Source organism: Haliaeetus leucocephalus, unplaced genomic scaffold (assembly GCF_000737465.1).
Source record: "Haliaeetus leucocephalus isolate CR32 unplaced genomic scaffold, Haliaeetus_leucocephalus-4.0 Scaffold428, whole genome shotgun sequence".
Taxonomy (NCBI): Eukaryota; Metazoa; Chordata; class Aves; order Accipitriformes; family Accipitridae; genus Haliaeetus; species Haliaeetus leucocephalus.
In genome coordinates, this window is record NW_010972864.1 from 5,852,723 (window position 1) to 5,867,246 (window position 14,524).

The 14,524-nt window shown below is 39.5% G+C and overlaps 1 protein-coding gene across 1 annotated transcript in view; it reads left to right on the top strand.

The window, feature by feature from the left end:
• ASXL3 (additional sex combs like transcriptional regulator 3) overlaps window positions 1-8,429 on the top strand; it is a 105,946-nt gene extending 97,517 nt beyond the window's left edge. The window contains exons 10-11 of the mRNA XM_010574367.1: window positions 103-2,056; window positions 4,749-8,429. Of these exons, the coding sequence (XP_010572669.1) occupies window positions 103-2,056; window positions 4,749-8,429 (5,635 nt within the window). The remainder of the gene's footprint in view (window positions 1-102; window positions 2,057-4,748) is intronic.
• The last annotated feature ends 6,095 nt before the right edge of the window (window positions 8,430-14,524 follow it).

Sequence of the window (14,524 nt, forward strand, 5' to 3'; positions counted from 1 at the left end):
ATGTCCTTTTTGTAAATAAAAGATGTGGGCGAGAAAGGCGATCCTATTCCTTTATCATGTCTGTGATGAAAAGACCTTTTTAATTTGTGTGTTTTTATTTAGATTGGGAATGTCAAGAGGGGAATCAATGAAACTCACTGCAGTGCAGAACAATGATGAAGATGAAAGCAATTCTTTGTGTGGATCTTCTGGCACACCTGGTCCTTCTAAGCAAGCAACCTTTGAAGACCAAGAAGAGAAAGGTGCTAAAATTCCACCTTTACCAGAGAGAGATTATTGTCCATCTCTTTGTAGTATGGAACAGGTTCCTGTCAAGGATCTAACGGCAGACTCAGAGGATATACTGATACCTGAAGAATCAATCATTCAGGAGGAGATTGCTGAGGAGGTTGAGACAAGTATTTGTGAATGCCAAGAGGAAAACCATAAAACAGAACATGAGTTTTCTGAGGAGTCAGTAAGTCCAGCTGGCACAAATGAAGAAACAGAGGCAGTACAGCTTGCAGACAGCACTGAGTCCTGTGTCATGATGAATGATGTAACTGATACTGTATCTCACATTGAAATTAAAGTGGAGTTGAAGTCAGAATGCTCTCAGGAGGAGATGTCAGTTGTGATAGATCAGCTGGAGGATTGTGTATCACCAGCACAATCAGCTTCATCCACAAACTCCGTCAGTGATACAGCAGAGAAGGATTCTGAGTCTGCAAAAGAGCTAATTGCACCAGAAATGCAAAATGCTGCTCTGGAAGGCTCTTTGTTCACTGGTGGAGGCATTGCGGTGGATATGGAGCTTCAAAGTGACCCTGAGGAACAGTTGTCTGAGAATGCTTGTATTTCTGAAACTTCCTTTTCGTCTGGAAGTCCAGAAGGACCATGTGTTTGTGTTGCCTCTCCTGGAGGAGACACTCAGTCGACTTCAGAGGAACCCTGTACTCCAGCATCTCTTGAAACAGCTTGCTCATCTGAAGTGTCCAGTACTGAAAACATTGAAGGTGATATTCAGCAAAAGGCCAGTGATGAAAACTTGCACACACCTTTAATGTCGGAAATCTCTCCAATGTCCACCTCACCTGTAACCTCAGAAGCATCTCTGATGTCAAATTTACCTTTAACATCAGAGGCATCACCAGCTTCTAATTTACCTTTAACATCAGAAACATCTCCAATGTCTGATTTGCCTTTAACATCAGAAACATCTTCAGTATCTTCTGTTCTTCTAACTTCTGAAACATCTGTGGCAAATAGTTTGCCTCTTCCATTGGAGACATCTCCAGTTTCTAATTCCCCAAGCAATGAAAGACTTACTCTGCAACAAAGGAAATCGCCGTGTTTGTTGGAAGACTCCCTTCCCACTTTGAAAGAAGAAAGCTCTGCCATTCCTAAGGTGGTTCAAGAAGAGAATCTTGTTGTTCAGCCAAAGCAACTTCAGACTGCTCCTGAAAATATGAAAGTTGGTTCACTAACAATTATACCTGATACTTCAGTATTGGAAGAGCCCCAAAGCAAAAGCCTCAGTCATCAGCCATGTAAGTCACGTTCTGAAATTGAGAAATCTTACATTGCATCCATCCCAGAACACTCTCCTCCAGAGGTGATCAAAATTAAAAATCACGGTGTTCAGCAAAGAGGTGACAAGAAAGGTACACTTTTGCCATCAGAGGTAGCTGTCTTATCAGAAGGATCAGTTGGCAAAAATATCGAACTGCTTCCATCAAAGCCACATGATAAACTATATACCTCATCTTTAGAGAAAGCTACGTTCTCTGAAGTGTGCAGAAGTAAATCTCACAAGCTAACAGGCAGCACCCAAAGCCGTCTAGAGAGTTCACATTCTTCCAAGTCATTAGAACCCACAAAATCACCCGAAGTGAGGAATGAAAGTAGAGACCCAGAGATCCCAAAAAGGAAAACAGCAGAACAGCACAGTTTTGGAATCTGCAAAGAGAAGAGAGCTAGAATAGATGATGATCAGCCTAACCGTAGTGCTTCATCAACAAGTCCATCTGATAAAGATCAGCCACCCAGAGAAGAACCCCGAGTTCCACCCCTTAAGGTAAAGTAATGAATAAACAGGCCAACTTGGAAACTAAAGGTTTATTATCTCCCTCCTACTGACCGCATGCAGACACAGTGCATGGTGTATTTTTTGTGGAGGTGTGAGGTGTGTTAGTACTGGTGGTTTCGCTTTACTATTACATTCGTACCATGCCAAATTACTTCTGATGTAAATATATCTATAATTGTTCAGTCAGGGTCTTTGCTACAAAATTGCTTTTGTGTGAGGGAAAGTTTTCCAGAATCTACGGCTTAATCTAATCCAAGAGCTTCCCCATCATTTACACAGTGCTACTTCTTTTTCTAATTACCCAGCTGTATTATCCACTTGTTTTCCTGTGGGTGACTTCTTCAGCAAGCATGAATAATAAATGGTACCATAACCAATACTAAGAAAAACAACTGGTGCCTTAATCCAGCAAGAGAACCTAGGGTCAGAATAGTTGGAGATCCCTTTGCAAGCCCAAAGCTTGGGGTAGGCTGAAGTATAAGTCTTACCTGTAGAATTAATTGAAAACAGAGACTTGGCTATTAGGGGGAAGTGTCTAATTGATATATATAGACAGATATCTTTGTTAATGGCAAAGCAAAAGGTAAAAAAGATACACCAACTAAGCAAACACTTTTATGTGTCTCATTCTGCTATGTAAGAAAGTAAATTCCAGTTGAAAGCTTTTTTTTTTCCCTAACAGAGGGATCTATAGATTTAGTTATATATAGGCTCAGTGTTTTGACCCTTTTAATTTTGTACATTATGACATCAGCCAAGTTTTAGATTCAATTTGCTGAACTTAAGACATTGACTGTGCAATACTACTTCCTGATTATTCAGAAATGCCCTTTTCTGCATTTATTTTTAACTGCTGCCATCACTGAACATTGTCAGTATGGCCAGGAGGGCAAATAGGCTAACTGTTTTAATCACTGGTGCGGCAGCATATTTCAACTAATTTATTTTTATGAGCAGTGATGCAATTGGAAGTTAGCCCATTCTGAGTTTAGTGATATCTTTCATATTTCAAAAGTCTCTATCTAGCCTAATAAATTATAATCACTCTCTAAGCACAAAGAAAAATAGATCACTAGGGAACAAAGAAAGGGTCATGACTATAATAATAAAAATAATCAAGCACATAGAGATTTAGCAGTTCTGATGATGCGAAGTGGAAACTGAAAAAAGTTGCTACTGAAACAGAAAGCAAAGTATTTTGAAGTAGTTGTGAGTTTGTGATATTCTTTAAGATATGTTCAAGTAAATAGTAAAGCCTCACAATATTAGGCATGAGTGTTTATTTATAAGCCAAAAATTTACCTGCTAGGAAAAGTGAAGTATTCCAACCCTCTAGACCAGCATAGAGTTGTATGGTTATATAAGTGGCTAAATATTACAATACCATCTTAATATTGATCTCTTATGGAAAGTCAGATGCTGTCAGCCTTGCACAGTCTTAAGAATTTAATCTCCCTGAAGCCTCCAGCCAGTGAATGACAATACTGAAAAATTGGCAAGCATTTTGAAAAATAATTTTGGACAATCAATTCTAGTATGTTTTTTGTGTAACAAATATTTGGCTCTTGGGTCATTTCACCAACAACCCCTATCCTCTGTAATTAGAAGAGGAAAAAGAACCTCAGTTCTCCCAAATCATTCTGCTATATGGCTCTTACTTCCCATCACACCTTATGACTACTTTTCCTACAAATACTACCTAGTTTTCTTGTCAGTTCCTTTCAGAAGAGAAGTGACAGCATTACCACTAAGTCCTATTACTGTGGGCAGCCGGTAAATGTATGTCCCTTTTAAGAAATTGAAATGGTTTTTTGCCAATGTTTGGGTATTCTGAGAGAGTGTATGAGTTATAAAGTGGTCCCAGGACTCTTATTCTCTAATCCTGAAAACAGATGTGTCTAATTGGAAACATACTAATAATCCCAGTGATTTCACAGGTAATTATTTTGCTTAAAGTTTTAGGTATTTAAAACTTTAATATTTGCATTTTTAATATTTGTAGGTTTGAGGATTTCATTTTTGAAATGCAGTGGTGTAGGAGGTATCCCAGGGATATACTAAAGCAAGTCTCTTTAAAATTGCAAGTGAGGAAGGGAAAGGCATATCCTTTGGTGATTCACTTCTTTTATACCACTAAAGTGCTCTGTGGTGTAACATGAAAAATAGGCTCAGTGGAGATACTGGTACACCCTATCTAAAGGCAAGATAGGTTGTCTGGTATATAAGTGAAAGACAGGCTGTTCCTAATGTCTCAGTCATTGGAGACCAAGGAGCAAAAGCACTACATGATTGTTATTTTTTCACACATTTGCAGCAAGTGCTTAGTCATAGGCTCTTCTCTAGTATCGCTGCACTAGGCTTGTTGATCTTCTCAGTTAGGTACACTGCATATAAAACAGGTCTGTCAAATTGTATCAGATAAGCATCATGTTGTCATCCAGTTCAATCTTTCTTCCTGTCAGAAGGGTCAATGTGAGTAGGCTAATACAGGTGTCAGTTATTCATGCTGGCGGATGGTAAAATACTGAAGTGTAAATATCACTAATTTGTAGTATTTTTCTGTCGAACTGCACTGAACAGTAATTCCCCTCATTACCTTTCTCTGACCCTTTAAGAGACAGCTGGTGATTTTAGCGAGTTGATGATCTCATTAAAATTACTGGTTCTTTTCTTCCTTTAGATTCAGCTTTCAAAAATTGGACCACCTTTTATCATCAAGAGCCAACCTGTTTGTAAACCAGAACCTCGAGTTTCCCCAAGTACATCAGTCAGCAGTGGGAGAAACACTGGGGCTAGAACTCTTGCAGATATCAAAGCAAGAGCTCAGCAAGCAAGAGCCCAAAGAGAAGCTGCAGCTGCAGCAGCCGTGGCAGCAGCTGCAAGCATAGTCTCTGGAGCAATGGGGACCCCATGCGAAGGTGGGAAGACAAGAACGCTGGCACACATCAAGGAACAAACAAAGGCCAAGCTATTTGCAAAGCATCAAGCCAGAGCTCATTTACTCCAGACTAATAAAGAATCAAAGTCGCAGTTCAGCTCAAAGGAAAGTACCTCATCTCTGGAGATACCAACTTCTACTGACACAAAGATTGAAGGTTCCACTGGTGTCATCATAGTTAATCCTAACTGCAGGTCCCCTAGCAACAAGTCTGCTCATCACCGTGAGACTACCACTTTATTGCAGCAGTCACTTAACACAGCTATATTACCAGAAACTGCTACTGAGATATCGGTGCACAGTTCTGATGAAAATATACCTATGCCACAATTGTGTGAGAAAATTATTTCATCTACCTCTACTGAAAGTAACAGTGTGCCAGTGCTTTATAATAAAAGTTCAGTCTCTGTGTCTGTTTGCAGCACTGCTATGTCTGGAGCAATTAAAGAACTTTCTTTTGCAAGTTCTGTTGATAAATCCTCTGTTTTAATGTCTGTTGACAGTGCAAACACAGCAGTTTCAGCTTGTAATATAAATATGCTGAAAACCATCCAAGGGGCTGATACTCCATGCATAACTGTTGGACCAAAATGTATTGATAACACTAATGTACCAGTCTCCATAGACAATACAGTCTTATCAAACGCCATTGATGACAAAAGGTTGCCGATACCAAGTAGCAATGCGAATAACACAGTCTCCAGTCATTATGCCACTGTGCCAGCTTCATCTATTGCAAATAATTTGCCAAATCATCTCTCTGGTAGTTCTGTACTGATTCCCCCAGTGGGGACTACCAACAGATTTTCTTCTGATAAGATAGCCATAACTGGGTGTAACGAGCAAAGCACTGTCTCCATTCACACTACCGTTAGATCAGCTTTAAGTTGCAGTGAGGCCCTTGCAGTAGCAGATGCTGTTGCAAGGCCACCCATTTCAATGTTTACTGGTAACATGGTGACAATAAGCTCTTACGATAATGCTACTAAATTAAATGCTGATCTCTTAGAAAAAAGCTCTGGAGCACGAAACCGAATGGATCTCTCTGGTAAACCTCAGCCAGTGAGCTTTACACAAACTGCCATGAATAGGTCTATACCTTGCAAAGTCATTGTTGACCACACTACAAATCTGAATTCCAGTCTGTCACTTTCTTCTTCTATTGAAAATGCAGAGAACAGCATTGACCTGCAGAGCAGACCTGTAAGGACAGAAGCTGCCTTACAAAGTATAGCCTGTCCTCAGGTGTCTGTCATAAGCAGGCCTGAAGTGGTCTCTAATGAAAGCCTTGAGCACAGTTCCAGCTTTATCACCATTACAGCAAAGCAAGACAGCAAGAACTTGCAGGCAGGTTGTTCAAGTCTTCGAGAAGTGCCTCTTGCTCCTCAAGATAAATTAATTGAGGTTGTTACTCCCAGCCAAGGTTTTGCTGAGCAATTAAGAGGTCCTTCAGCATTTAAAAATGAAGCAGATGCTGCCTGTGCCAGTCAGTATAGCACTAACAATAGAATTTGTTGGCATGATGAAGAGGCAATGAGTACAGACCAGCCAGTGGTCAGCCATCTTAACTCCGGTAAGCATAAGGAATACGCAGAGCAAAACTGCTTAAAAAATGTCAAAACCGAACCTTCCAGTTACACGCAAATGTCAGAACTGCAATCCAGGAGTCTTCTGACAAGCATTGCTGTTCCTGTTAAATCGGAAACGAATGAGTCTGACAAGTGCTTCAGGATGGACACCGAGGATTTTACAGGACCTGAAATGCCTGCCCAGACTGCAGAAATAGCCACGAGCGCGCAGCCACCGCAGACCTCCAAGACATCCATTGTGGACTCTATGGAAGACACCCTGTCCCTGACAACAGAAACCCTAAAGAGAGTTACCGGTGCCGGGGGCTCTAGCTGTCGCTTGTCGTCAGTGGAGGCCAACAATCCTTTAGTGACACAGTTACTGCAAGGCAACCTGCCTTTAGAGAAAGTACTGCCGCAGCCCAGATCAGGAGCCAAACTAGAAATTAACAGGCTTCCCTTGCCTTTGCAAACTACCTCAGTATGTAAAACAGTAGTGTCCGAGAGAAATATTGTTGAACATCCTTCCAACTCTCCTAATCCAGATGGTAAAGGATTTACAGCAGGCAGCGTAGCCCCGCTACAAATCAGAAAGCGTGAAAACCATCCGAAAAAGAGGATGGCCAGGACTGTAGGGGAACATGCTCAAATTAAATGTGAGCCTGGGAAGGTGTCAATGGACACAGATGTTAAAGCGGCTCCTTGTGTAATTAGTTCCAGCATGAATCAGCTAGGGCATGGTCAGCCATTTAAGCAGGAGTGGCTGAACAAACATGCCATTCAGAGCCGAATTGCTCAGAGCCCAGAGATCAAGCAGCAGAAGAGGCCGTTGCCTTCATGCAGTTTCCAGCAGAGCTTATTTCACATTGATAAAAATGGCAGCTTTCACGCAGAAGCTAGTACCTCACATAGACAGCATTTTTACCAAATGTCCATGGCTGCAAGAGGCCCCATTCCTACGGCAGCTTTGTTGCAAACTACTTCAAAAGGCCCACCTGGCTGCAACGCATTTGCTTTTAGCAGACACCTGGAACAGAAGGGCTTGGGAGATGTGAATATTTCTACAGCAGCTCACCAGCTGAGGCTAGGAAGTGTGTTTTCCCCTAATATTCAAATTAAGGAAGGTGATGACATTGCCAGTGCCTCTCAAACTCTGCAGAGCAAAACACTAGTGCATCCCCCTCCTCCCCCTCCACCCCTGCCACCTCCTCCCCCTCCTCACCCAAATGCCGAAGTCCCCTCTGATCAAAAACAACCGACAGTTACTATGGAAACCACTAAAAGACTTAGTTGGCCTCAGCCAGCAAGCATCTGTAGCAATATAAAATCTGAACCTATTTCTTTTGAGGAAGGTTTAAGCAGCAGCTGCGAACTGGGCATGAAACAAACTTCCTATGATCAGAACGAAGTGAAAGAACAGTTAAAAGCGTTTGCATTAAAAAATGCAGATTTCTCTTCCTATTTACTTTCTGAGCCACAGAAGCCTTTTACCCAACTTGCTGCTCAGAAAATACAGACGCAGCACCCACAGCAGCAGCAGCAGCAGCAGCAGCAGCTCTGTGGAAATTATCCAACAATACACTTCGGTAGCACAAGCTTCAAAAGGGCAGCATCTGCAATTGAGAAATCGATTGGGATTTTAGGAAGTGGCTCAAACACTGCCACAGGCCTGTCTAACCAGAATGCGCAGATCCCGGTTCAGAAATTTGCTGACAGTAGCAATGCCGATGAACTGGAACTGAAATGCTCTTGCAGGCTGAAAGCCATGATCGTGTGCAAAGGCTGCGGAGCCTTCTGTCATGATGACTGCATAGGGCCTTCCAAACTGTGTGTAGCTTGTCTGGTTGTACGATAGGAACTGAATCAAAGATGCAGTATCCCTTATCAGCATGGGAGAGCAGGACAAAGGAACAGAGAAATTGGAACAGTTTAGGCCATTAATGGTTTGCAATTAGTTGATTGATTTATTTTTTTTTAATCGTTTTTTTTTTTTCTTCCAAGTGGTGCTTTCAGAATTTAGTTATTCCTGCCTGAGTGCCGTTTTCTGGGAAGAAGCGGAAACCTGTAGAAGTAGTTTAAAAAAAAAGATAGCCTTGTTACTGAAGCTTCTATGAGCTCTCTTACTGTGCTAAAAAAAAAAAAAAGGCATCAACGCATGTCATTCGTAGCTTCTATTTATTTGCACAAAGTGCAGCACATTTTTTTCTCCACTTTTTGATAGTTGATACAAGCTGCAGGTTAAAGATCAGTGGAAGAATAACTCTGCAAGAAGTGGAGTAACTATGCAGAATGAATAACACACTGAATAGTGACTGTTTTGAGTGGGGTAGTGGCAAGGTGTGGGGTGTTGGCCATCGTAGCTCCGAAGTCGGTTTGCAGTTTTTCTGCTGATAGGATTGTTTTCTTCAATTGACTTTCGCTATCTAGGGCTAAAATATAGTCACCTCACCTACCAAAAAAAAAAAAAAAGAGGAATTTCAATTGTTAGAGGAGTTTCCTTATATGCCTGCCAGGGACTATGGAACTCAAATCTTACTCATCATCTCTTCTTGTTGATTCCTTGAGAAAAAATTGTATATGCGATAGGTTAGTGGGACCAAAACTGGAATCACATTGGCTTCAGTAGGGTCTGGAGAAAGTAACTTCTCTACTGGGGCTTAAAAACCTGTTTTCTTTTCCCGTTTCCCACTCAAATATTCTTTATTTGCATTTGTCTCTCTAATCTGTCCACTTGGTTTGTCAGTCCCAAATATATATATTTTTATATATATATATTTATAGGGTCAGACTTATGTAATAGGTTTTGGATGTTTTAGCCTTTCTGTGGCCTAAAAATGATGCGCTTTTGTGATGAATGAATAAGGAAAGATTCTAACTGCATATCAGTTAAATATTAGTTAATCAGTTGTTTTTCCTCTTACGTGAGTTACTCTATTTAAAAAACATCTCAGAGTTTTGCCATTTAAAGTGATTCTTAGAATTACTTACAACACTAACTTTTTTATTCTCAAAGGAATTCAGACCCCTTACTCTACCTTTTAGAAATTTGGAATCAAAAAGGCATTTTCAAAAGGGATACTGCATCTTTAAAGTAACCTTCAGTATTTATCCAGTACTGTATTTACATTCAGGACTATAGCTGCATTCCAGATGCGCTAGCCACCATAACAGCAGAGAAGAAACACAATAATTTTGGGGCCCTATTCACCTAAAAGGAAAGTATTATAAAGGGATAAAGCACATGCAGTTGCTGGGGAGATGAAAATACCTTGAGTTTTTTTATTCCCACTTCAAGAACACAAAATGTGGAGTGCAAGTCATCCATCTGCCAATATGTGGTTCAGTCTGCCCAAATGTCAGCATCAGAGAGAAATGTTATTTTTACCATTACAGTAGAACCTCACTAATCCAAAGACCTTACAGTCTGGTCAAGAAAATTATTTTCCTTCCACAATTTTCAGAGAGCAACGTAGTAAGAATGTGCAAGATGTAATACTGCTTGGATTCCCTGATGCATTTACTGTTGCTTTCTGAAATACTATTGTGAATGATAGAACTACATTTAGGAAATAAAAACTATGCTACATTTTACACTATACTCTTTTTATATGATCGTTGTTTGAATACTTATTCATAAGCTGTAGTTGATCTCCCTGACATGGGTGCATATTAATGAGGTTCTACTGAATGGAGGAACCACATTTATTTTCTTGTGGGACCATTTTCACAAACATGATAAATGCCATTTATTGTCTTAAAAGTGAGCTGGAATATCTACAACATACATTCCTGTCGTAGGAAGCTCTATGGTGCACCTTGATGTTCTCTTTTATTGTAATTAGCAACATATCAATATTATTTTTGACACTGTGTGGTACAAAGGCCATTTATAATTACACTAACAAATTTGTTGCTGATACAATAATATATTTTTTCTATACAAAAGTGCTCCTTAATATGACATGCGAGTTAAGAAATGGCTTCTCAGCACTTTTCAAGTCTTCTGGTAGGAAAACAAGCCAGCCAAGCAAAAACCTAGGAGTAACTACATGAAAATTAGCATCCAGTGCTACGCCAGCTGCTGGCAAAACAGTGACTGAAAAATACTCATGAGTAAGCATGAGTGTAGTCGGTTAATGCGTATCAAATTCATATTTGAGGAGCCTTTGTATCGGAATTGTATTGCATTGTATTTATCCCGGGTAGAGGTAGGATACTTCCATTTAAAATAAAGAAAGCAACCAGTCTTAAACTTCTAATAACCTATGTTTATATAAGCCTGCTGGGAATCCTTATTTCTAGCTCAGGTTTTCCTGTCCACAGCACATAAGTCAATATTTGTTTGTACTTGCATCTTGAAATACTTCTTGTATTGACTGACATAATACAGAAATAAATTCCGGCCACAAAATAGTTTTACTTTGTTCGAAGGATAAGATTGTGACTAATGTGGTAGGTAATTCATTCATGTCATATTGTCATTTTTGTATCAGGATTGCAACTTGCATGTGTGAGGTCGTGATAAAATGTTATTTAAAATGGCATTAGACTGGATGGTGCTATGTTATATTACACAACCGACCAAACTCTTCCATAGTGCAGTTCCACTCTTTTCATTCTTGAGTCATTGGAGTTGCACCAGGAATAAATTTGACCAATTAGTTAGCAACAGTCGTGAAGTGTTGTTACAGATTATAGTTTTAGGGTATTAAAATACTCAAAAGCAACTGCGGTGATGTAGGAGCCTGACTTAATCCTAGTGTGACCGAAAACCTTACTTGGATTCTGGTATCACACAGATGCTTGGGGGAGAGTGACCCTTGGTCTTCAATAAGAACACAGTCACGTTTAGACGTTAATTTTGAATTACTTTTTTTGTTTAATTGTCCAGGTTTCAGGCCCAGTGTCATTGTGTTTTCTAATGACCATGCAGTTTGCACCGTGGGGTGTTAATAGTTTATGCACTGAAAAGTGGTGAAAGAATTGCTTAAGAACACACTGCTCTGTGTTTGCGTGTACGTATGTATGTGTCCCAATGTCCAGCATGTATAATTTACCTTTTTTTTTTTAAACCTCCAAAATTGTTCCCCCACTCCGACCCCTGGAGCAGCACTTTTGGGTGAGAGGGAGAAACACACTTTTTTCTTTCCTCCCTCTTTATTGTTTTAATTGCATACCTGTGAGATATGCAGATAACGTTAGGGCATTTGCAGTGTGTGTGTTTGTGTGTTTCTGTTCTCAACTAATTTTCCAAGCAGAAACTCCCTTTGAAATAATGTTTAAAAGAAAATAATTAAGAAATGGTGAACTGGATGCTCCCTGTTTGCATTTTATTTATCTGCTGAGGTCTAGTACATGAAATAGCATTTAAAAGACAAAAATAAAGGTTGAGCCATAAAGCAAAAGGTATATTCTCTGTACTATAGACTTTCTTCTTGAGGGTGGTGCATGTTGTCAGGGTAAGCTACAGAACGTGCAGATGGTTTTTCAGGGCCCTGCAATTCCTTGCACAGTTTTTAAGCTGGTGCATATGGTGCTTTATAATGCAATTTCTGAAGTAAAATTACCTTATGCTGCACCCCCTTCCCCTTATAAACACACGCACAATTTCAGAATCGTTATTGTAGCCTCTGGTTTAGCAGTTTCTCCAAGGTGTGGTGAAGTACCAGGATAAACACTCAAGATGAGCTGAGAAGTGTCACCGAAATCGATCATTTTAGCTGACACACGTGAACGGCCCTGCTCTGAACACTGAATGACTTCTGCAGTCTCCTGGCAGCAGCGCAGCGGTTCATCTTCTGTGGCTCTGCAGAACACTGGGGGGAAAGCAACAAAATATTCAGTGGATTTATCATGGACCTGTGTAGCTAAATGTTTCTGAATCTATGAAATCCTGTTGTCTTCGGTCATCATGCTTTGTCACTGTAAAACCAACGAAAAGAAAAAAAGCATTTTTTAGTCTAATTTAAGGAGCTGCTTCTTTTATAGCACATAATATTTCGCTTTGTACTATATTTGATAGTTAAAGAATAATTTAGTCCGTAGAATAACTTTGTTGTATTTGTACTGTTCATGAATGTTACAAGAAAAGTGCTTTACTTTGTTGCCATAATTCTCTTGTACTGCTGTAAAATATTTTTTCTGCTTTACAGAAACTTAACTCGATTCACATTTTCAGTACAGGGTTTTTTGTGTGTATGTATTTTTTTTGTCAGTATTCTGAATGTTTACATCTGTTCGACATTAGCCATTCTATGCCTTTATAGGGCAGTATTACTCCTGCAGTATAACAGCAATGTGAAATCCACTCATACCTACCATGCATGAGAAATACAGATTTATTGGGGAGATCCCTAATGTGCATAGATATTTTTTCTATCCGCATTCAGTGAAGTAAATACCCTCCTTCAGTCCTCTACCAAAGAAAATATTATTCCCACAGGACAAGCTCGGAAAGTGGTTCTCTGAATCTTCAGAAGGGGGTGTAGTTGGTTTCAGCGGGATTGCTACGGTTTAATGCTGTTATGCTTTGCTTTGTTACCCCGCCAGAGGTGACTCGGTGAAACAAGCATTTTAGCAATTTTTTTTTGTTTCAAGACAGTGTTTTGTTTAGAATTCAGGGATCATGCTTTCTTTAATGGTGCTGTTTGTTTTAATTTTTTTTTTAAGAAAACAACCTTTTGTTGCCTACAGAAATGACCATTCACAAAACCATAAATTAAATAAAATAATTTGTCTTCATAAATTCTCTCTTCTCCCTTTCCTTTTCCCCTCCCCTGTCCCTTGAAAATAACAACTTGGGCTTCAATATTAAAATATTCTGAAAAAAAAATAAAGAGATAAAATAATATTTGTCATTTGTTTATTTATTTTATGTTCAGTGCCTTAGGCAGGAGATCCTGCTTGTGCACATCCATTGTATGTACAGGTTGATGAAATAGAAATGTGAGAGAAAAATCAGTCCTTTGTAAAAGATTTTTCAATTACAATGATGTAAGACATAGTTTGAATGACTTCTGATGTAACTCAAGTATTAATCATCTTATACTAGTAAAATAAAACTAGGTGTTGTATATTAAGTTGTTGTAAGGAGAATAGTTTGTGGATGAAAGTGATTATATTGCTTTGGGTAGTTAATGCCGGGTGTATTTTAGTACTTGGCCTCCATCTGCAACCCTGCCCAGAACGTGCTTAACAACAGCAGCAGCAATCCAGGCATACACCTCTGTTATTTCTCATCCCCATAGCAGAGGAAATTAAACATCCATGGTGCATGAAAGGCAGCCAGTCCAAGTTATATTCCTCAAACCACTTATCTTTTGAAGTCTAGAAGGCCTTCCTGAGATGGAAATTCAGTAGCCATTATCTTAAAAAAATTAACAACAAAAAAAAAAGTTTTCATCATGTTACTCTGCAAAGAGAGCTTTGAGTACTGGTGGTTAGGGTGCAAGTGTTAGAGGGTGGGCAACAAAAAGCCTGAAATACCAGAACAGTGCATCCTAAACACCATCTTTTGTCCAGCCTCCTGTCATTATTTCAGATGTGGTACCATCTGAGGGTCGTTAGCAGCAGCCTTCTGCTAAAATCTGTCCAAATCCAGAAAGAAGACAGTACCAACCTATGTAGCTTATAATCCGGTGACGATCTTTTCATATCCAATACCCATCTGACAAACTCCCTCAGCTAGTACTGTCATGCAGATTATTTAACTTATTTAGTTCTGCTTAGATATTTGTTTTGGCATGGGGCTGTGCCAAATCAGGGATCAGCTCTGCTTCTGCCAGTAACTGCCTTTTTTTCTTTTACAATTTTTCATCTAAGCAAAGTCATGCGAATCGATTTGTTAAATCTGTACTAGCCAAATACTCACTTTTGTCCTTTTCCTTCTTTTTACTTTTTTAAAACCTGGAAAGTATTTCTGCACATTTTTATTCGACCTTAAAAAGTATT